At 46.4% G+C, this 24051-nt stretch overlaps 1 protein-coding gene across 1 annotated transcript in view; it reads right to left on the reverse strand.

The window, feature by feature from the left end:
• Positions 1-24051, reverse strand: part of WDR48 (WD repeat domain 48) — a 353999-nt gene that overhangs the window by 281201 nt on the left and 48747 nt on the right. Inside the window, exon 5 of the mRNA XM_069211082.1 lies at positions 2967-3096. Within this exon, the coding sequence (XP_069067183.1) occupies positions 2967-3096 (130 nt within the window). The remainder of the gene's footprint in view (positions 1-2966; positions 3097-24051) is intronic.

The following is a 24051-nucleotide window of genomic DNA, read 5'->3' on the forward strand; positions in this document are numbered from 1 at the left end:
ATTGGTCAGTCAAGACAGCATTCTTTAATCATAATGTATTATTTTTTTCCCCACATCAAAAATGTAATATGCATATTAATTATTTTGTGGACCATCGCATAGAGACAAAAAGAGATAAAGAAATATCAGTCTGTGAGTCAAATTTTCAACTCAACTGTGGTTTAACCTTCACACATAGAAGATGATCATTGTTTCCCCACTTATTTTAAGTGCCATATATGCTCGGCACCCGCTAAATAGATTGGGTGACTCCTGGGCACTCTCTAACCAATGGGTTACAAGTTCCTGAAGTCTAATCCTACCTACTTTTAGAGCAGTTTTTGTTTGCCGTACTGCAACCAATCTCATTCCTCTGTGCCAGCTACAGCCAGACAAAATCATTGTGGGTCTAGTCACTTTGGGAACATGCTATATCTAGTGTCACGCATGTTCCACTCTTAGTATTATGCACACTATTTTGTGGGACAAAAAAAAAAAAAAAAAAAAAACAACACACAAAAGTAATGGAATGCATGTTTGAAATAATCTCAGCCACTGGTAACTGTTCAGGCAGCATCCCAATCCTTTGTTTATTTGCACACCATTTCATCTCAGTTTGGACCCAGCTATTTGCAAAACAGTCCTGCCCAGCCCAAATCTGAGCAGTCCAGCTGAAACTGCCAAGCCAGTTCCTGCCTGAAGCGAAACACAAGCAACTCAAGACTGGTTTCGCTCTAGTTATGGGCTCGTCAGCCGGGTACAGTTGGTTTCAGTGACACACTGTGCACGGAACCCACGCCTGGGCATACCCATCCCACTTAGGGCGACAGAAAAAGTACACAAAAAGTAAAAGAAGGAATGCTTGAATTAATCTCAGCCACTGGTGATTACTCGGGCCGCACCCCAATCCATTGTTATTTTGCACACCATGTCACCTCAGTTTGGACCCAGCTATTTGGCAATCGGTCTTGACCCTACTCCAATAGGAACAGGCCACACTGAACTGTCAAGCCAGGTCTTCCCCGAAACAGAATACAGAGCAGGCTAGATGCCACGTTTTCACCTTTATTGTAGTGGACAGCACAATACATGCTGCAGTGTAGAAGTTGCATTTAGCTTTCCATTTCAGTGGTGTATTTGGCACCATGTACTGAGGCTTTATAAAAAAGCTAAAAGGTACTAATCAGGTTTAAAGATAACTTTGACATGTTTTGAGAGTGCACATTTAAGGGGTCAGGAGTAAATATGCTGGACAGTGGAACGCAGTTTCTAATGTTATAATTCAAGTTTACCAGCAGGTGTGGATTGGTGTACTTTGGCTGAGTGGCAGGTCAATATAAGCAGCAAGTGTCCAAATAAATGGATCGAGATTTATGACAGCATTGGTTGAACCTGACAAGGTAATACTTAGCAGACTAAGTTGAAGAGTACATTTAAGACTAGAAATACTGTTTAAAGTCATATAAAGGCTTAACCACACTTCTTCAGTTAGCATTTGTAAGTGTGTAAAAGTACCATCAAGTAACTATACTATACATACTGTAAAGGCAGATTATGCTTTTTTAATACAAATGTGTTAACATATATATTTTATTTTTTAAAGAAGATTACCAGGAGGGGAGTTAAAAAAGATAAAGAATGAAAAAAAGAAAAACTGGGGGTGACCACCCAAGAAGGGCCACGTTGCAACAGCTGGTCTGTGCAGGCTGGTTGTCTTTGATTTACATTGTTTTCTGTTTGGGCATTGCCTTTTGGATTGCACTGCAAACCTGTGGTGTTCACCTGCCAATTTATCCGCAGACAACATGGCTGTGCTAAGGGGTCAGCAGAAAATATTTTAAAAAACAGTTTGTCTAGTACAATAGAATCTCTTTCAGAATACCGAAGGTGCATTTTTAGAACCTTATACATTTTTCAATGTACAACTGAATGGAATATGGGAGAACGTTTTAAAAAAAAAAAAAACATATGCAGCTTATCAACCATGCAGTTTCCTGGATGCCACAATGAAATGTCCAAGGCTTGTTTTGTATTGGTGTTTTTATAGAGCTTTACTACACCTTCATGAGACTAAGAGTTTTCAGATTACTAAGAGGGTACTCTGTTTTAGGGTATGATTAATACTGTGTATTTTTGGGTTATGTCGGAAGAATAATTTTTTGGTTTTGTGCATGAGATTTGGAGATCGGGCTCTAATCACATGGTGGCGAAGTTGAAACTATTTTTAAGGATAGCGTGTAGCAAAGCTATGTGGGAGCGGCAGTCACGCTTCTGTATACAGTTACTATAATTATCTTGGCAAGTAAAGAGACTAGGATGTACACTCAGATGGTGTGAAGGGACAAGTCAAGAATATTCACAGATAAGGAGTAGAGAATAAGCCACAGGCACCTCAATAAATGATGTATGTGGTCCACTTGGGAACTCTGGCAGCGTGGTGAAAGAATATTCAGGTACCTACATAAATGGGACTACCCAAAAGAAAAGGGGGATCACCCAAAAGTGGTGGAGGTCTAAAGGGGTCCAATGAGATGCAGCGACAGTACAAGCAAAGTATATTCACAGACATCTCAGTAACATGTCAAAGAAGAAGTGGTGATGGTGCAACCCCAGACACCTCGGTGGGTGGAGAACAAAATGACAGGCAAACCAAATGCACCTCATTAAAGGGCCTACGGTGGGAACCGATAATTTCACGGTAGGAGAAATTCCTGAAGAAGTAAAATAGCTGCACAAAGGAACCCAAAAAAAAATGTGCTCATATTTACAGTGGAGTCATTTACTTGAGGCTGTCTAACAGGGACACATCCAAAGCAACTGGTCACTTGATGGTCTGTGGGATGATATGTACAATTTATATTACACATACAAACACAAGAGTCATTACAGATAGTCTTGACAGAAGTGGAAAGTGGACATGTCTTGAATTAAAGGAACACTGGGAACGCATTAAAGTGTAGAGGGGCTTTTTTGCGCTGTTCACTTACTAGTAACAGTGTTGTTTGAAGCAGTGAGTGCTGTTAGAGTATTTACATCCCAGAGGAAGATTTGCCTGTCAAGTCCTGCTGATGCTACCAGCTCCTTGTCTTTTGCATATGCCAAAGCTTTCACATAATCCTACAAAGAAAAATATGCAGACATTGTTTTTTAACATATTTTTACACGGAGTAAGAATAGCTGCCTTAAGCCATCATATATATATGCAAAATAGTAAAAAGTACCATATAAAAATGAACTAACATTTTCAAACATAGAAATCATGAAGAATTATTAAACTAATTTTTCAAAAACTCTCAAACTCACAGTATGATGCAAGGCAGGGAGATTTATTTTACACAACAAATCTAGTCTAAGACTCAGATTAATGTATTACTTTAATGTTGCTATATCATCCTTAATGTTGAGCTAGAAGCCAGCCAGGAATGACCAGGTTTTCAGTCAAATATGAAAGGGCCTCCACAGCATGGGTTTAAAAGTGAAAAATATTGGGGGTGGGGGGGTGTCCTAGCTCGCCAACATGATGCCAGCAATGTAAGCGGTCTCCACTGCAGTCGTCATCAAAATCATGTTAACATCCTACCCACGCCATAGCAGACTTTATGCCCTAAACTCATGGGTACATCTAGAGACCCAGTAACATTCATGGAGTACCGAAGACCGCGATCGCGACCTCCACAGACAGTGCAGCCTCAATCGCCGGACGCGGGTAGAAACACACAGAAGGCAGCAAGCAGCCCACAGCCTCATCCCACTCCAGATCGGGCCCTCGAAGGATTGCGATAGCTGGTGGCTGTGGGCTGGCGTGGCAGGCCCAAAGGACATACAACTGGCAGCGGAGGCCGTGGATTGGGCTGCTGCTGACCTGCATGGGGGCATGAGGGAAGCAGAGAGGTAGCTCCTGCAGGAGCTTCAGAGCGGAGAGTGAGACTGATTTCAGAGTTATGGAGGTGGGGGGGGGAAATCAGTGTGTGGGGGGCTGGGATAGACCACCTGGGTCTGGTGCTGCCGTCCTGGACAGGGCCTCACTCCGCTGGGGGCACCGCGTGGGAGGTCTGAGACACCAGCTGTGTTGATCCCCTGGATCCGAGGACTGAGAACAACCCACAGCACACCCGAGCAGTCCCACAGTGCTTAGAGGGCCGAGAGGATGGACCCCAGATAAATTCCTGCCTCCATCCATGCATAGGACTCATTGAACTGTGGTGATTACCCAAACGTCACATTAATAAACTTGCCATAGTGTTCTGCAGGGGTAGGCCCCGCACCCTACGATGTCTTCGAGGAGCTTGCCGTGTCCTAGATTGCCCCTCAACTTGAAATATCATACATAGGGTGACGACACACAGCGGAAGTGGCAAGTACCAGAGAGGATATTGTTGATACAAAACCTGCTACGGACCTCAACGAGATCCTACCTGGTACAGATTGCAGCATGTTCTTTGACAATGCAGGAGAGACACTAAGGACACTACCTGGCTTGCGACTCCATTAGGGGGCCTCGCTGAAGGCTGATACCCCAACCATCGAAGCGGCCAGGCTTGGCCCTGGTGTGGCTTGCAACAGGGTGTAGGCAGAGAGACAGAAAAATACATCCACCAAGGACCCCACTGAGCGGCGATGCCTATCCTCTGCCAGTGGTGGCTACACATTGCAGAGTGCTCGTGCCTCCCCCTGTGACCTCTGCGGGTCATGCATCCTGCAGGTGTGGACCAACCCCACATACATTTGTCAAGTTCACTGCCCATCTTGACCAAAGACAAACTAGCCTTCGGGATGACCAAAAAAAGTACTCTAAAAAATACGCCAAAATAGGCGCTGCAACGCCAGACCCAAATGGGCCTGCACCATGCTGAATAATGCTACACTGCTGGCGGCAATTACACAGTCTTGCAACATGTTGGATGCTAAAATAGCGGCTGTTGGCTCAGCTGCCACCCTGCTTCATCAAGCCTTCCGAATGCGATAGAGTGGAATACTGAAGCAGAGGCATGGTGTTGGGTGTTAAAGGCTCAGTCAAGACCCTTCAGCAAAAGGCTGACACCCTAACGGTCGTAACAAAGGAACTGCTGGCCCAAGTGGAAGATGCAGAGAGCCGCACCCATCGCAATAATTTGCAATTTGTTGACTTTCCAGGGAGATGCAAGAGCCCATCCATGGATAGATTCCTGGCAACCTAGCTCTGGTCGATGATCCCGGAAGAATTCCTTTTGGCCTGTTTCGTGGTGAAGAGGGCCCATAGGGCTCTGGCAAGGAAGCCCGACCCAGGGGGAGACCATATCCAAGAATCGCTAGAATACTCAACTATATAGACTGACATGATCCTCAAATTTGCCCGGAGTCAGGACAAGATTCTATATCAATCCCAACACAATGATATTCCAGTATTATATGAAAATGGCACAACAGTGCCAATCCTTTACAGCAGCAAAACAGCACCTAAGATATCTTAAAATTCCATATGTGCTGCTATATCTGGCACACCTGTGACTCACCTGCAACTCACAGACCCTATTTTCCAATTCCTCAGAGGAAGTCTTCACCTGGTCAGATGAATCTGTGACAGTGAAGCCACATTCACCGCCCCGCATAGCCTCCGACTCATCCCACAGTGACAGACGGGAGAACCTGGCCAAACCCAGTGGGAAACGCTGCAATCATGCTCGCTCTTCTTGGAGAAACACACGTCAAGAAGATACACTATAAATCCTCACCAAGGGAAATAACCTGCCCGCTTCACAAAAAAATGCCTAATGAGGACATTTGGGCCTCATATGGCCAGCTGGGGAAATGCTTACTTAGATAACTGTAGTATGGAACACATATAATAACTGCACTCCTAGACATCAAAGTTTAACTTCTCTAGATCATTTCTTTTTTGGGGTAGGGAGATGGGGATCCATTGGCGCTGGTCCACTGAGGCCCCCGTTGGGATTCCAGGGAGGCATCTTCCATGACAGGTACTTCTTGTTCACTGAAGTATGGATCGGAGAGGAGGAGGAGGGGGGGGGGGGGGGGGGGGACTGGTTTATTGTTTTTGGTTGTTATGCACAGATTCAGTATACACACCTGCTCTGGTTCACGCACTATGTCACGTGCGCTTACACACCCGCAGAGGATGTGTGACGTGGGCTCCATGAGCCCCTTTGGCCATGTCATCACGTGGAAGGGGGGGTTCTAAAATGAATAAAACAGGGTGTATTTCTGAGGCAGGCTAAATGACAGGAGACTCATCTCCGGGATCTAGGTCTCCCTTCCTGGACACGTATGGCTATTTGCAGGTTCACCACTCAGGATTCACCAGGGGATCATCGAGCACAGGTATTAGGGTCCCCTCCCAGCTCACCATTGCATGGTTGGACAAGTTCGATAGATACTCATTTGTGACTGGCACTATTTATGGAGAGCATCTGACATTTGTCAGTATATATGCCCCTCTGCCTCTAGGGCAGCCATTCATAGATCAAGTAGTCGGGCTTTGGGGGGTGGGCTATCTGTGATAGGTGGAGACTAGAATGATGTGAGGCACCCAGAGATGGATAGATGGTGCGCCCAGGGGGAGCGGGGTGGGGAGGTCAGAGTGCAGAGGTTGGTGGGTCAAGCTGAGTTACCTAGTGTCCACACTGCGCTGGATAGACACATGGAGGGCATATCATCAGCGAGAAATGGGATACACACATTATTCAAGGGTCCACAGCTCTTTCTGGAGACTCGACTATATATTGGTCCCCAGGTTCTTCCTACACAAAGTGTGAGAGATCAGAATATGTTTTTTTTTTTAATCTGGAAGCGATAATTCTTGCCAAAACCTTAGCCAAAATACATATTGGATCTGGTCCACCAAGACCAAGCAGACTATGACTCAATGAGCCAACTGCCACAATATTAGGTACATGTACAATGCACTGGCTCTGGGAAAGAGACTGGACAGGCCAGAGGCAGTACCCTTGGCAGATATAGACAAAGCTTTTAATTTGGTCACTTCAAAGTACCTTTTTGCCCTCCTTGAACATCTAAACCTTGGCCCCAGATTCCTATTGTCTTCTCATTTGCTATATACCGACTTGTCAGCCACAGTTTGGGTAGCTGGTGAGTTCTATGACCCACTCCCAATTTGCAGAGACACACAGCAGAGGTTTCCGCTGTCCCCATTGCTGGTTCCCTTGGCCAGGGAACTATTGGCTACGTGAATTAGGGGGACGGTGCCCAAATACAAGGCTTTGAATGGTCTGCAACGCTGTCCGATTGGATAGCTCTGTATACAGACTATGGTCTATTCTTCCTCACTGACCCCGCAACCTCAAGGACCCGTAGCCTACAGTTCATGCAGATCTTGGACAAGACTTTGGGTCTGTACATCAACGAAGCAAAATCAGCAGTGCTCCTGGTTGAGGGTGGCACGGGTGCCATGCAATGGGTGTTAGGTTTGAACTTAGCCACTGAAGGATTTAAATACCTTGCAGTATACATCTCTCCAGCCCAATCGTTGCCACATTATCTAGCCTCAGATCTGTCCTGCGTGAAGGAGGAGGTGGTGGCCCCAGCTGGCCCTATCCTTACTAGGCAGATCAGCAATTTTTTTTAAATGGTCTCCCTGCCTCGAATATTGTACCAGCTTCAGAATGACCCCTACGCGGGTCCTGGGTCATGGTTCAGACAGCTTAATGCGGGTTTGAGTCTTGTGGGGGGCAAAACGAGTGGCTCTCCGAACATGCTTCCAGTCCACATACAGCGGAGGCATTGCTGCCGCAAAATTTGGGTTCCTAATATGCCGCCTCCAACCTACAGGTTATTAATGACTGGTGGTATAGCCCTCAGTTAGATCCAGCATATGCGTCAGAGCTGGGCTATGGGAGACACCTCCCCATTATGCTACCTCACTAGGTTAGCAGAAACTAAGGGATCTCTTGAAGAGCCACACATTCAGCAATCTACATAAAATGAAGAGTATTGGTAGTAAACTCAGGTTCCAATGGTGTGGCAGGTGTGACATAGGACATGCATGCCATCATTGGCAGGGTGTGCATACTCTAATAGAAAGGCAACAAAATGAAGCACAAGTGAGGGTCTTTACATCTTCAGTTCATTTTTTGGAAATATCAATGAGGTATTCTGCACTGCATCGCACATCATATTGAAAATATGCCAACATTTCATGGGCAATCGTACATTTCTGAAGGATATTCATAACAAGCAGAGAACCAACATTCTTCAAACTATATTCAAGGGGCTTTCATGAGCAAAACAAACGTATAAACGTACATTTGCAAATTTTTGGGGGAAGAAAAAAAAAACAAACAAAAAAAAGAGGGTTTTACAAACAGGTGCACAGACTAGACGAAATAACTAACTTTGCCACCTTTCAGCAAACCTACACACTGGGGCTAGACGTGGTTGGAATGCCCTTTTGAGTCTGTGCAGACCTACAAACTTGCATGTTCAAGGGTGTTCGCCAATTCTTCTCTAAGCTTTTCTTACAATGTGAAAGGTTGGAAATTTACTTATGACAAAAGCAGAAGTAAAACTTGTTCAAGGGGGTTGGAAGAAAGGGGTTGTAGGTAAAACAAGCATTCAAACTCTCAGGAAAAGGTCAAATAAACACATGCATATTTGTTCATACTTGAATGCAGTTCACAAACTTTTTTCTAGGAGTAAAGAGTCCAGGCCTACTTCTGTAAATTCAAGTGAATTCAAGAACATCTTAAATCTGCAAAATGTAAGCACATATACCAGGGGTTTAATTTTCTAACTTTCTAATTTCATATATGGTTAACTTGTCTAATAGTGTCTGCATTCTATTCTTTCATAAGGGGCACATCAGCACAAAAAGAGGTTTTCTTCAGTACAAGTGAATACTATGGCACTGGTTGCTATTTGAGATTTAAAAAGTATGTTTTGTTTTTAGCCAAAGTTCTTGTTATAATGGTGAAAGCCTGGCAGCTCCCACAACAGTAAAGTTTTACAAAAAGCATATTGAAACACTGTAGGAAGTTGGCTCTGTATGCACTATTTCAAAGTAAGGAATAGTATGCACAGAGTCCAAGGGTTCCCCTTAGAGGTAAGATAGTGGCAAAAAGAGATAATACTAATGCTCTATTTTGTGGTAGTGTGGTCGAGCAGTAGGCTTATCAAAGGAGTAGTGTTAAGCATCTGTTGTACATACACACAGGCAATAAATGAGGAACACACACTCAGAGACAAATCCAGCCAATAGGTTTTGTTATAGAAAAATATATTTTCTTAGTTTATTTTAAGAACCACAGGTTCAAATTCTACATGTAATATCTAATTTGAAAGGTATTGCAGGTAAGTACTTTAGGAACTTTGAATCATTACATTAGCATGTATACTTTTTACATAAAACACAATAAGCTGTTTTAAAAGTGGACACTTAGTGCAATTTTCACAGTTCCTGGGGGAGGTAAAGTATTGTTAGGTTTCACAGGTAAGTCAGTCACTTACAGGTTTCAGTTTTTGGTCCAAGGTAGCCCACCGTTGGGGGTTCAGAGCAACTCCAAAGTTACCACACCAGCAGCTCAGGGCCGGTCAGGTGCAGAGGTCAAAGAGGTGCCCAAAACACATAGGCTTCAATGGAGAGAAGGGGGGTGCCCCAGTTCTAGTCTGCCAGCAGGTAAGTACCCGCGTCTTCGGAGGGCAGACCAGGGGGGTTTTGTAGGGCACCGGGGGGGACACAAGTTCACACAAAAAGTACACCCTCAGCGGCACTGGGGCGGCCGGGTGCAGTGTAGAAACAAGCGTCGGGTTTTCAATGTAAATCAATGGGAGACCAAGGGGTCTCTTCAGCGATGCAGGCAGGCAAGGGGGGGGCTCCTCGGGGTAGCCACCACCTGGGCAAGGGAGAGGGCCTCCTGGGGGTCACTCCTGCACAGGAGTTCCGTTCCTTTAGGTGCTGGGGGCTGCGGGTGCAGGGTCTTTTCCAGCCATCGGGAAATGGAGTTCAGGCAGTCGCGGTCAGGGGGAGCCTCGGGATTCCCTCTGCAGGCGTCGCTGTGGGGGCTCAGGGGGGACAACTTTGGTTACTCACGGTCTCGGAGTCGTCGGAGGGTCCTCCCTGAGGTGTTGGTTCTCCACCAGTCGAGTCGGGGTCGCCGGGTGCAGTGTTGCAAGTCTCACGCTTCTTGCGGGGAGTTGCAGGGGTCTTTAAATCTGCTCCTTTGAAACAAAGTTGCAGTTCTTTTGGAGCAGTGCCGCTGTCCTCGGGAGTTTCTTGTCTTTCTTGAAGCAGGGCAGTCCTCTGAGGATTCAGAGGTCGCTGGTCCCTTGGAAAGAGTCGCTGGAGCAGGGTTCTTTGGAAGGCAGGAGACAGGCCGGTAGGACTGGGGCCAAAGCAGTTGGTGTCTTCTGTTCTTCCTCTGCAGGGGTTTTTCAGCTCAGCAGTCTTCTTCTTCTTGTAGTTTCAGGAATCTAAAGTTTTAGGTTCAGGGAAGCCCTTAAATACTAAATTTAGGGGCGTGTTTAGGTCTGGGGGGTTAGTAGCCAATGGCTTCTAGCCCTGAGGGTGGGTACACCCTCTTTGCGCCTCCTCCCAAGGGGAGGGGGTCACATCCCTAATCCTATTGGGGAATCCTCCATCTGCAAGATGGAGGATTTCTAAAAGTTAGAGTCACTTCAGCTCAGGACACGTTAGGGGCTGTCCTGACTGGCCAGTGACTCCTCCTTGTTTTTCTCATTATTTTCTCCGGCCTTGCCGCCAAAAGTGGGGGCCGTGGCCGGAGGGGGCGGGCAACTCCACTAGCTGGAGTGTCCTGCGGTGCTGGCACAAAGGGGTGAGCCTTTGAGGCTCACCACCAGGTGTGACAGCTCCTGCCTGGGGGAGGGGTTAGCATCTCCACCCAGTGCAGGCTTTGTTACTGGCCTCAGAGTGACAAAGGCACTCTCCCTATGGGGCCAGCAACATGTCTCGGTTGTGGCAGGCTGCTGGAACCAGTCAGCCTACACAGATAGTCGGTTAAGGTTTCAGGGGGCACCTCTAAGGTGCCCTCTGGGGTGTATTTTACAATAAAATGTACAGTGGCATCAGTGTGCATTTATTGTGCTGAGAAGTTTGATACCAAACTTCCCAGTTTTCAGTGTAGCCATTATGGTGCTGTGGAGTTCGTGTAAAACAGACTCCCAGACCATATACTCTTATGGCTACCCTGCACTTACAGTGTCTAAGGTATTGCTTAGACACTGTAGGGGCACAGTGCTCATGCACTGGTTCCCTCACCTATGGTATAGTGCACCCTGCCTTAGGGCTGTAAGGCCTGCTAGAGGGGTGAATTATCTATACCTGCATAGGCAGTGAGAGGCTGGCATGGCACCCTGAGGGGAGTGCCATGTCGACTTACTTGTTTTGTTCTCACCAGCACACACAAGCTGGCAAGCAGTGTGTCTGTGCTGAGTGAGGGGTCTCCAGGGTGGCATAAGACATGCTGCAGCCCTTAGAGACCTTCCTTGGCATCAGGGCCTTTGGTACCAGGGGTACCAGTTACAAGGGACTTATCTGGATGCCAGGGTGTGCCAATTGTGGATACAAAAGTACAGGTTAAGGAAAGAACACTGGTGCTGGGGCCTGGTTAGCAGGCCTCAGCACACTTTCAATTCAAAACATAGCATCAGCAAAGGCAAAAAGTCAGGGGGTAACCATGCCAAGGAGGCATTTCCTTACACAACCCCCCCCCCCAAACGAAAGAGGATGAGACTAACCTTTCCCAAGAGAGTCTTCATTTTCTAAGTGGAAGAACCTGGAAAGGCCATCTGCATTGGCATGGGCAGTCCCAGGTCTGTGTTCCACTATAAAGTCCATTCCCTGTAGGGAGATGGACCACCTCAACAGTTTTGGATTTTCACCTTTCATTTGCATCAGCCATCTGAGAGGTCTGTGCTCAGTCTGAACTAGGAAGTGAGTACCAAAGAGGTATGGTCTCAGCTTCTTCAGGGACCAAACCACAGCAAAGGCCTCCCTCTCAATGGCACTCCAACGCTGCTCCCTGGGGAGTATCCTCGTACTAATGAAAGCAACAGGCTGGTCAAGGCCATCATCATTTGTTTGGGACAGAACTGCACCTATCCCATGTTCAGACGCATCTGTTTGCACAATGAATTGCTTGGAGTAATCTGGAGCTTTTAGAACTGGTGGTGTGCACTTAGCTTGTTTCAGGGTGTCAAAGGCCTGTTGGCATTCTACAGTCCAGTTTACTTTCTTGGGCATTTTCTTGGAGGTGAGTTCTGTGAGGGCTGTCACAATGGATCCATATCCCTTCACAAACCTCCTATAGTACCCAGTCAAGCCAAGGAATGCCCTGACTTGAGTCTGGGTTTTTGGAGCTGCCCAGTCCAGAATAGTCTGGATCTTAGGCTGGAGTGGCTGAACTTGGCCTCCACCTACAAGGTGTCCCAAGTAAACCACAGTTCCCTGCCCTATCTGGCATTTGGATGCCTTGATAGAGAGGCCTGCAGATTGCAGAGCCTTCAAAACCTTCTTCAGGTGGACCAGGTGATCCTGCCAGTTGGAGCTAAAGACAGCAATATCGTCAAGATAAGCTGCACTGAAGGACTCCAAGCCAGCAAGGACTTGATTCACCAACCTTTGGAAGGTGGCAGGGGCATTCTTTAAACCAAAGGGCATAACAGTAAACTGATAATGCCCATCAGGTGTGGAGAATGCTGTCTTTTCTTTTGCTCCAGGGGCCATTTTGATTTGCCAGTACCCTGCTGTTAAGTCAAAGGTACTTAAGAATTTGGCAGCCCCTAATTTATCAAATCAGCTCATCAGCTCTAGGAATGGGATGGGCATCTGTCTTGGTGACAGAGTTAAGTCCTCTGTAGTCCACACAAAACCTCATCTCTCTCTTTCCTTCTTTTGTGTGAGGTTTGGGGACTAAAACCACTGGGCTAGCCCAGGGGCTGTCAGAGTACTCAATTACTCCCAATTCCAGAATCTTGTGGACTTCCACCTTGATGCTTTCCTTAACTTGATCTGACTGTCTGAAGATTTTGTTTTTGACAGGCATGCTGTCTCCTGTGTCCACATCATGGGTACACAGGTGTGTCTGACCAGGGGTTAGGGAAAAGAGCTCAGCAAACTGTTGTAGGACCTTCCTACAGTCAGCTTGCTGTTGGCCAGAGAGGGTGTCTGAATAGATCACTCCATCCACTGAGCCATCTTTAGGGTCTGATGAGAGGAGATCAGGGAGAGGCTCACTCTCAGCTTCCTGCTCCTCATCTGTTACCATCAACAGATTCACATCAGCCCTATCATGGAAGAGTTTTAGGCGGTTTACATGGATCACCCTCTTGGGGCTCCTGCTTGTGCCTAGGTCCACAAGGTAGGTGACCTGACTCTTCTTTTCCAGGATTGGGTAAGGGCCACTCCATCTGTCCTGAAGTGCCATGGGAGCCACAGGCTCCAAAACCCAGACTTTCTGCCCTGGTTGAAATTCAACCATTGCAGCCTTTTGGTCATACCAAAACTTCTGGGGCTGTTGGCTGGCCTCAAGGTTTTTACTTGCCTTTTCCATGTACTCTGCCATTCTTGAGCGAAGGCCAAGTACATAGTCCACTATGTCTTGTTTAGGCTCATGAAGAGGTCTCTCCCAGCCTTCTTTAACAAGAGCAAGTGGTCCCCTTACAGGGTGGCCAAACAGAAGTTCAAAGGGTGAGAACCCTACTCCCTTCTGAGGCACCTCTCTGTAAGCGAAAAGCAGACATTGCAGGAGGACATCCCATCTCCTTTTGAGTTTTTCTGGGAGCCCCATGATCATGCCCTTTAATGTCTTGTTGAATCTCTCAACAAGGCCATTAGTTTGTGGATGATATGGTGTAGTGAACTTATAAGTCACTCCACACTCATTCCACATGTGTTTTAGGTATGCTGACATGAAGTTGGTACCTCTGTCAGACACCACCTCCTTAGGGAAGCCCACTCTGGTAAAGATACCAATGAGGGCCTTGGCTACTGCAGGGGCAGTAGTCGACCTAAGGGGAATAGCTTCAGGATACCTAGTAGCATGATCCACTACTACTAGGATGTACATATTTCCTGAGGCTGTGGGAGGTTCAAGTGGACCCACTATGTCCACACCCACTCTTTCAAAGGGGACCCCCACCACTGGAAGTGGAATGAGGGGGGCCTTTGGATGTCCACCTGTCTTACCACTGGCTTGACAGGTGGGACAGGAGATGCAAAACTCCTTAACCTTCTGGGACATGTTGGGCCAGTAGAAGTGGTTGACTAACCTCTCCCACGTCTTGGTTTGTCCCAAATGCCCAGCAAGGGGAATATCATGGGCTAAGGTCAGAATAAACTCTCTGAACGCCTGAGGCACTACCACTCTCCTAGTGGCACCAGGTTTGGGATCTCTTGCCTCAGTGTACAGGAGTCCATCTTCCCAATAGACCCTATGTGTTCCATTTTTCTTGCCTTTGGACTCTTCAGCAGCTTGCTGCCTAAGGCCTTCAAGAGAGGGACAGGTTTCTTGTCCCTTACACAACTCTTCCCTTGAGGGTCCCCCTGGGCCTAAGAGCTCAACCTGATAAGGTTCCTGCTCCATAGGCTCAGTTCCCTTAGAGGGCAGAACTTCTTCCTGAGAAGAGAGGTTCTCTTTTTCTTGTTGTGTTGCAGCTGGTTTCCCAGCTGACTTTCCTTTTCTCTTGGTAGGCTGGGCCTTTCTTCCAGACTCCAGCTCTACTTTTTCACCCTGTGCCTTGCACTGTGCCCTTGTCTTGACACACACCAGTTCAGGGATACCCAGCATGGCTGCATGGGTTTTCAGTTCTACCTCAGCCCATGCTGAGGACTCCAGGTCATTTCCAAGCAAACAGTCTACTGGGATATTTGAGGAGACCACCACCTGTTTCAGGCCATTGACCCCTCCCCACTCTAAAGTTACCATAGCCATGGGATGTACTTTAGTCTGATTGTCAGCGTTGGTGACTGGATAAGTTTGTCCAGCCAGGTATTGGCCAGGGGAAACCAGTTTCTCTGTCACCATAGTGACACTGGCACCTGTATCCCTCAGGCCCTCTACACTTGTCCCATTAATTAAGAGCTGCTGCCTGTATTTTTGCATGTTAGGGGACCAGGCAGCCAGTGTGGCTAAATCCACCCCACCCTCAGAGACTAATGTAGCTTCAGTGTGACACCTGATTTGCTCTGGGCACACTGTTGATCCCACTTGGAGACTAGCCCTTCCAGTGTTAGCTGGAGTGGAGTTTGAAGTGGTATTTTTCTTGGGACAGGCCTTGTCTCCAGTTTGGTGTCCAGACTGACTACAGCTACGACACCAGGCCTTTTTGGGGTCAAAGTTTTTACCCTTGTACCCAGAATTGTTTTGTGAAGAGGCACTGGGCCCACCCTCCTGTGCAGGTTTTTGGGGGCCTGTAGAAGACTCTTTACTATTTTTGTTTTTGGCTGTCTCACCACCCTTCCCCTGGGGAGGTTTTGTGACCCCTTTCTTTTGGTCACCCCCTGTGGAAGTTTTGGACACCCTAATCTTGACCCAATGGTCCGCCTTCTTTCCCAATTCTTGGGGAGAAATTGGTCCTAGGTCTACCAGATGCTGATGCAGTTTGTCGTTGAAACAATTACTTAACAGGTGTTCTTTCACAAATAAATTGTACAGCCCATCATAATTACTTACACCACTGCCTTGAATCCAATCATCTAGTGTTTTTACTGAGTAGTCTACAAAGTCAACCCAGGTCTGGCTCGAGGATTTTTGAGCCCCCCTGAATCTAATCCTATACTCCTCAGTGGAGAATCCAAAGCCCTCAATCAGGGTACCCTTCATGAGGTCATAAGATTCTGCATCTTTTCCAGAGAGTGTGAGGAGTCTATCCCTACACTTTCCTGTGAACATCTCCCAAAGGAGAGCACCCCAGTGAGATTTGTTCACTTTTCTGGTTACACAAGCCCTCTCAAAAGCTGTGAACCATTTGGTGATGTCCTCACCATCTTCATATTTAGTTACAATCCCTTTAGGGATTTTCAACATGTCAGGAGAATCTCTGACCCTATTTATGTTGCTGCCACGATTGATGGGTCCTAGGCCCATCTCTTGTCTTTCCCTTTCTATGGCTAGGATCTGTCTTTCCAAAGCCAATCTTTTGGCCATCCTGGCTAACTGGATGTCCTCTTCACTGGAGTTATCCTCAGTGATTTCAGAGAGGTTGGTCCCTCCTGTGAGGGAGCCAGCATCTCTGACTATTATGCTTGGAGTCCGGGCTTGAGAGGCCCTGTCTTCCCTAGATAGGACTGGTAGGGGGGAATCACCCTCCAGGTCACTATCATCATCCTCTGAGTTGCCATCCTCAGAGGGGTTGGCCTTTTCAAACTCTGCCAACAGCTCCTGGAGCTGTAGTTTGGAAGGTCTGGGGCCCATTACTATTTTCTTTAATTTACAGAGTGACCTTAGCTCCCTCATCCTAAGATGAAGGTAAGGGGTGGTGTCGAGTTCCACCACATTCAAATCTGTACTAGACATTATGCTTCTAAAAGTTGGAATACTTTTTAAGAAACTAAAACTAGTTCTAGAATCTAATTCAAACTTTTCACAAACTTTTAAACACTAAAAGAAATGCTAAACAGGGACTAACACAAGGCCCTAGCAGGACTTTTAAGAATTTAGAAAAATTTCAAATTGCAAAAATCAATTTCTAATGACAATTTTTGGAATTTGTCGTGTGATCAGGTATTGGCTGAGTAGTCCAGCAAATGCAAAGTCTTGTATCCCACCGCTGATCCACCAATGTAGGAAGTTGGCTCTGTATGCACTATTTCAAAGTAAGGAATAGTATGCACAGAGTCCAAGGGTTCCCCTTAGAGGTAAGATAGTGGCAAAAAGAGATAATACTAATGCTCTATTTTGTGGTAGTGTGGTCGAGCAGTAGGCTTATCAAAGGAGTAGTGTTAAGCATCTGTTGTACATACACACAGGCAATAAATGAGGAACACACACTCAGAGACAAATCCAGCCAATAGGTTGTTATAGAAAAATATATTTTCTTAGTTTATTTTAAGAACCACAGGTTCAAATTCTACATGTAATATCTCATTTGAAAGGTATTGCAGGTAAGTACTTTAGGAACTTTGAATCATTACATTAGCATGTATACTTTTCACATAAAACACAATAAGCTGTTTTAAAAGTGGACACAGTGCAATTTTCACAGTTCCTGGGGGAGGTAAAGTATTGTTAGGTTTCACAAGTAAGTCACTTACAGGTTTCAGTTTTTGGTCCAAGGTAGCCCACCGTTGGGGGTTCAGAGCAACCCCAAAGTTACCACACCAGCAGCTCAGGGTCGGTCAGGTGCAGAGGTCAAAGAGGTGCCCAAAACACATAGGCTTCAATGGAGAGAAGGGGGGTGCCCCGGTTCTAGTCTGCCAGCAGGTAAGTACCCGTGTCTTCGGAGGGCAGACCAGGGGGGTTTTGTAGGGCACCGGGGGGGACACAAGTTCACACAAAAAGTACACCCTCAGCGGCACTGGGGCGGCCGGGTGCAGTGTAGAAACAAGCGTCGGGTTTTCAATGTAAATCAATGGGAGACCAAGGGGTCTCTTCAGCGATGCAGGCAGGCAAGGGGGGGGGCTCCTCGGGGTAGCCACCACCTGGGCAAGGGAGAGGGCCTCCTGGGGGTCACTCCTGCACAGGAGTTCCGTTCCTTTAGGTGCTGGGGGCTGCGGGTGCAGGGTCTTTTCCAGCCGTCAGGAAATGGAGTTCAGGCAGTCGCGGTCAGGGGGAGCCTCGGGATTCCCTCTGCAGGCGTCGCTGTGGGGGCTCAGGGGGGACAACTTTGGTTACTCACGGTCTCGGAGTCGCCGGAGGGTCCTCCCTGAGGTGTTGGTTCTCCACCAGTCGAGTCGGGGTCGCCGGGTGCAGTGTTGCAAGTCTCACGCTTCTTGCGGGGAGTTGCAGGGGTCTTTAAATCTGCTCCTTTGAAACAAAGTTGCAGTTCTTTTGGAGCAGTGCCGCTGTCCTCAGGAGTTTGTCTTTCTTGAAGCAGGGCAGTCCTCTGAGGATTCAGAGGTCGCTGGTCCCTTGGAAAGCGTCGCTGGAGCAGGGTTCTTTGGAAGGCAGGAGACAGGCCGGTAGGACTGGGGCCAAAGCAGTTGGTGTCTTCTGTTCTTCCTCTGCAGGGGTTTTTCAGCTCAGCAGTCTTTTTCTTCTTGTAGTTTCAGGAATCTAAAGTTTTAGGTTCAGGAAAGCCCTTAAATACTAAATTTAGGGGCGTGTTTAGGTCTGGGGGGTTAGTAGCCAGTGGCTACTAGCCCTGAGGGTGGGTACACCCTCTTTGCGCCTCCTCCCAAGGGGAGGGGGTCACATCCCTAATCCTATTGGGGAATCCTCCATCTGCAAGATGGAGGATTTCTAAAAGTTAGAGTCACTTCAGCTCAGGACACCTTAGGGGCTGTCCTGACTGGCCAGTGATTCCTCCTTGTTTTTCACATTATTTTCTCCGGCCTTGCCGCCAAAAGTGGGGGCCGTGGCCGGAGGGGGCGGGCAACTCCACTAGCTGGAGTGTCCTGCGGTGCTGGCACAAAGGGGTGAGCCTTTGAGGCTCACCGCCAGGTGTGACAGCTCCTGCCTGGGGGAGGTGTTAGCATCTCCACCCAGTGCAGGCTTTGATACTGGCCTCAGAGTGACAAAGGCATTCTCCCTATGGGGCCAGCAACATGTCTCGGTTGTGGCAGGCTGCTGGAACCAGTCAGCCTACACAGATAGTCGGTTAAGGTTTCAGGGGGCACCTCTAAGGTGCCCTCTGGGGTATATTTTACAATAAAATGTACACTGGCATCAGTGTGCATTTATTGTGCTGAGAAGTTTGATACCAAACTTCCCAGTTTTCAGTGTAGCCATTATGGTGCTGTGGAGTTCGTGTAAAACAGACTCCCAGACCATATACTCTTATGGCTACCCTGCACTTACAGTGTCTAAGGTATTGCTAAGACACTGTAAGGGCACAGTGCTCATGCACTGGTGCCCTCACCTATGGTATAGTGCACCCTGCCTTAGGGCTGTAAGGCCTGCTAGAGGGGTGACTTATCTATACCTGCATAGGCAGTGAGAGGCTGGCATGGCACCCTGAGGGGAGTGCCATGTCGACTTACTCGTTTTGTTCTCACCAGCACACACAAGCTGGCAAGCAGTGTGTCTGTGCTGAGTGAGGGGTCTCCAGGGTGGCATAAGACATGCTGCAGCCCTTAGAGACCTTCCTTGGCATCAGGGCCCTTGGTACCAGGGGTACCATTTACAAGGGACTTATCTGGATGCCAGGGTGTGCCAATTGTGGATACAAAAGTACAGGTTAGGAAAAGAACACTGGTGCTGGGGCCTGGTTAGCAGGCCTCAGCACACTTTCAATTCAAAACATAGCATCAGCAAAGGCAAAAAGTCAGGGGGTAACCATGCCAAGGAGGCATTTCCTTACAAACACTCATTTCCAAACCAAACAGCTGACAATAAAAACTAATGGCTTTGCCAAAGTCTGTGTATTTTCATGTTTCCCATTATCTTGCCATAACTGCCTTTCAGATATTTATTTTGGGGAATAGCAGCATGTACTACACATTTTACTAGATGATGCTTCAAAGAAATGGCACCTAAAATTGCACAGTAGTTTAGCAAAAAACAAATTCTCTCTGCTTTTAGTTCATTTTACTTTGAAAGCAAATAATTATCAATCATGCCTTCAATTTACTGCAGGTATCTGCTTCTAGTCAGAGAGCAGTCTGGGAGCATTGTAGGCATCCTCACCTAGTTAACCTTTGCAACAGTGTGTACAAATTTTAATACTGGAAGTAGTGAAAGCTGAGCTCACAGCATTTCCTTACTGTGCTTACCCTAATACTAAAGACTTTGCATTTATAGCCCATGGACAGCACAAACACATGGATACAAATGCTAACCTTAACTGCAGACAATGCTGTTTCACAGACCCATAATGTGGCACTTTGAATTGGAAGCCAAAGGGTTTATGCTCTAGGGCAGTGGTTCCCAACCTGTAGTCCGGGGACCACTGGGGGTCCACGAAGCCTTCTCAGAGGGACTGCGACTGCTTTGAAAATTAAATAATATTAACGGATTAGATCGCCAGCTTTCAGTAATAACTCAGTGGAGGGTCCCTGGATTCCAATAATGATTCAGTAGGGGTCCCCAGGTTCCATTAATGATAAAGTGGGGGTCCACAGAAGTCAAAAGGTTGGGAACCACTGCTCTAGGGTATTCGCCCAACTTATTCCAAAGACAAGATAAACATGAAAACCTATTTTCCTTGGCTAGGCCCTGCTCGTCCTGTGCTGCTGTAGCGATCTTGCTTTTCCCTTGTTCTCACCGCTTTCTCCTTGCTCCCCCCCTGTTTTTTTTTTTTTTTTTATGTACCCGCTCTTTGCTTTTCCCTCATTTTCACATCTTACTCCTTGCTTCTCCCTCATTTTTACTGCTTTCCCTTGCTTTTTCCCCTTACTAGTGACAAACAACTGGATACTTCCACAGCCTGAAAACTCAGAAGAGTGAAGATACCCCAGACAGCATCACATTACATTATCATGACATATAGGCACCCTGGGACTAGAAATATTGTAGAGGCACAACAAAATGCAACATATACTAGTCCAAGTGATAACCTTTCATCAAAATAGGAATGCCAGTATTATACAGATCCTGCTAGCTTCTCTCTGGATTTATCCCAACAAATTTCCTAAGTATACCCTCAAGGCTGACCCAATCAATGAGCACTTCAAAACACTATCAACCGAATTGCCTTTTTAAGGAAACTTGCCACATCAGGAAGGTCTATGAGTCCTAGGTCACTGAAAATGCCACGTCACTTTTAAAGTCCTCAACACACTGCTGCTACAAAAGTATCTAGAAGAGAATGACAAGTGGAGGTGATACAGTGGCAATAATAATCTCAGTGGACCCAATTCGGTACTGAAACCCCCCCCACTTGTGCTACAGCCACCTCAAGCACCTAGCAAAGACAAACCAAACCCAGCCCTTTAATCCTGTTGTAAAACATCTAACTGATGAGGCACTACAACGCCGGGTCAGGCAAGAAGAAAGCTATAAAACTAGCATACAACATATGCACCTTAGTTCACTCAGTCCTACCAAGCTGGGCACAACCTAGACCTGCAGCCTAGAATCTTCAAACTCTGATGCCCATCCCAGTACTGTTGAGACATACTCCCCAATTACTCGGTTCAGGCACCAATACCTAACTTAAACAAAGTGCAATGTAGATTATACTTGATGCACAAGAAAGATAACTCTAACATTATCCAGGGATGCCTCTGCAACACCTTATCTGTTGGTGGAAGACCAAGAACCATGTACTGATGCCGTAAAATACTAATACAATTCCTACAATTTTGTTTTAAGTGTTTCAGCCTAAAGTGACATGAAATTAGAAGACTGCAACACAACACAGGAATGTGTTGAGACATTTTTTAACAAGCCTTTGCAATGTAATGGGTGTCACATTTGCTCAAGTGGGAGCTATTAGCATTGTAAACTCCTAATCTGACTTTTCTTGCCACATAAATTGAAAATGAAAAGTAAAACAGTTCTGCATAAGCGATCCGGTTCAAAGTGCCACGGCATCAGCGTGAAGCAGCACACAAAAGGAAAAAGAAGTTTGCTTGCAGTCAAACGTATCAGCAAATGTGCAATTAGCCATGTAACAGGGGCGATCCAAGGCGGTAACTAAACCGCCCCAAGGAGAGACAAACGTAAAGCATTTACTAACAAAAAAAAGAGGATTTTTGAAGGGTGAGCCCATGAACGAGTGATGGTGATTGGCGTGCGGTGGGCGTGGTTAAAAGCCCAGATACATATCAACATGTCAGAAAAGCAGCGTTTGCGTGTTGCTATACTCGACCTAAAAATGAAATCAGTGGACACAAACTGTTAAAAATATTTCTAGAAAAAAAGCAAACTGGAAACAATGAAGGACACCCTTTTTATAACTGCAACGGCTTTCTAGGTTTTGTCAAAGCAAAGATCAAAACACTGGTTATTATACAGGAAAACCTTGAAAAATCACCTTTTGTCCCATAACACCAAAAAGAACCCAGACTTCCAATACTGCCTTCACAAAGAAGGGCATTCCCCAAATACTCTACATAGCAGGAAAAGTGGCAACATGACACCTGTTCATTGACAGCAGTAAGGACCAAATTGACATATTCAATCTAGGCATCGTTAAACTGGTTCTTCCAACACAATTCAGTGCCAAGGAATGTCAGACATTCCACAATAGCCAAGCCAGCTGCAGAAAAGAGGGATGGCTAAAAAGAACGACAGGTGGTCATAACTAGCAGCTGCAAAAATAACAGATGATGGACGGAGTGCTGAAAAATGTCAAACATTCATCCCATCAAAGATCTGAGCCTAAATCCATTGTTTTCTTGCCCACCGTCCCACCCCAGTTTGGACCCATGCCAATGCAAATCAGTCTTGACCCTGCTCCCCAGGGAACAGTCCAGCCTGAACCGTCAGGCCAGGCTAGTCCCTCCTTGGACCAGAAACAGGCATCTTGGGACCATAGCTGAACAATTTTCACAAAGGTGTGTTGGGCACTAGCTCCAAGAGCACAGAGAAGTGAAAACGTCAACTATAACCTCAAGTCATGGTTAAGTCTGATAACAGGTTGAATGACCGACTTTACCCTGTATGGATAGCCTACAGATATAAGTTTGGGTATTCACTAAGCAATAAGAACAAGTTACTTACCTTCGGTAACGCTTTTTCTGGTGGATACACTAACTACCTGTGGATTCCTCACCTTATGAATTCGATCCTTGCGCCAGCATCCGACGGAAAGTCTTCTTCCTAGCTGTCTACGTCGACGAGGACGTCATAATGGCACGGCTCCACGTGACTCCGTCTGACGTCAACGTGCCAATAAGAGGTCCTCATCGGCGTACTGACGTCAGTTTCACCTCATTTTTTTCGTGCCTTTACGGCTAGCAGGTGTAAACCGACCATGAAAATTGATATATATACGAACACAAAAATCTTGCCCATTGAAACCATATATTTACATTATCACCTTAAATACATGAATATACAAAAAAAAAATATATATATATATATATATATATATATATATATATATATATATATATATATATATATATACACACACACACATACATACACACACACACAAATATATAAATATAAGAAGAAATATTAATCCAAAAACTGCAAGATAAGAGTGTAACCAGGCAGGCAACGGGGAGGCGGGAGGGACCGTGAGGAATCCACCGGTAGTTAGTGTATCCACCAGAAAAAGCGTTACCGAAGGTAAGTAACTTGTTCTTCTGATGGATACAACTACCTGTGGATTCCTCACCTTATGAATAGAGTCCCAAGCAGTACCACACTCAGTGGTGGGTGCCCGCCTGATTACACTAAGAAATCTTGCAATACTGAGCAAGCAAAATGACTGTCCCTCCTCATCTCAGAGTCTAAACAATAATGTTTCACGAAAGTATGGAGGGACGCCCAAGTTGCCGCTTTACATATGTCTATTAACGGAACTCCTCTAACTAGGGCCGAGGATGCAGACTTAGCCCTAGTAGAGTGGGCTATGATACCTTCAGGAGAGACTTTTTTCGCCAGAGAGTAACAAATCTTAATACACAAGATGACCCATCTGGAGAGTGTTCTTTTCTGGACCGCTCTGCCCTTTCGCTGTCCAGCATACCCAATAAACAGTTGATCATCTAAGCGAAAGTCCTTAGTCCTCTCTAGGTAAAAACTCAGGGCCCTCTTAGGGTCCAACCTATGGAGCCTCTCTTCCTCTTTAGACGGGTGGGGAGGAGGGTAAAACGCAGGTAGAGTGATAGTTTGCCCTATATGAAAAGGGGTGAAAACTTTCGGCAGAAAAGCAGCCCTGTTTTCTAGAACCACTTTATCAGGGAAAAACATGGTAAAAGGAGGCTTAACGGAAAGTGCCTGAAGCTCTTCAATCCTCCTGGCAGAAGTAATTGCTATTAAGAAAACGGTCTTAAAGACTAAAAATCTCAAAGGACATGAATGCATGGGCTTGAAAGGCGAACCCATT

The sequence above is a fragment of the Pleurodeles waltl genome, chromosome 10 (genome assembly GCF_031143425.1).
Source record: "Pleurodeles waltl isolate 20211129_DDA chromosome 10, aPleWal1.hap1.20221129, whole genome shotgun sequence".
NCBI lineage: Eukaryota > Metazoa > Chordata > Amphibia > Caudata > Salamandridae > Pleurodeles > Pleurodeles waltl.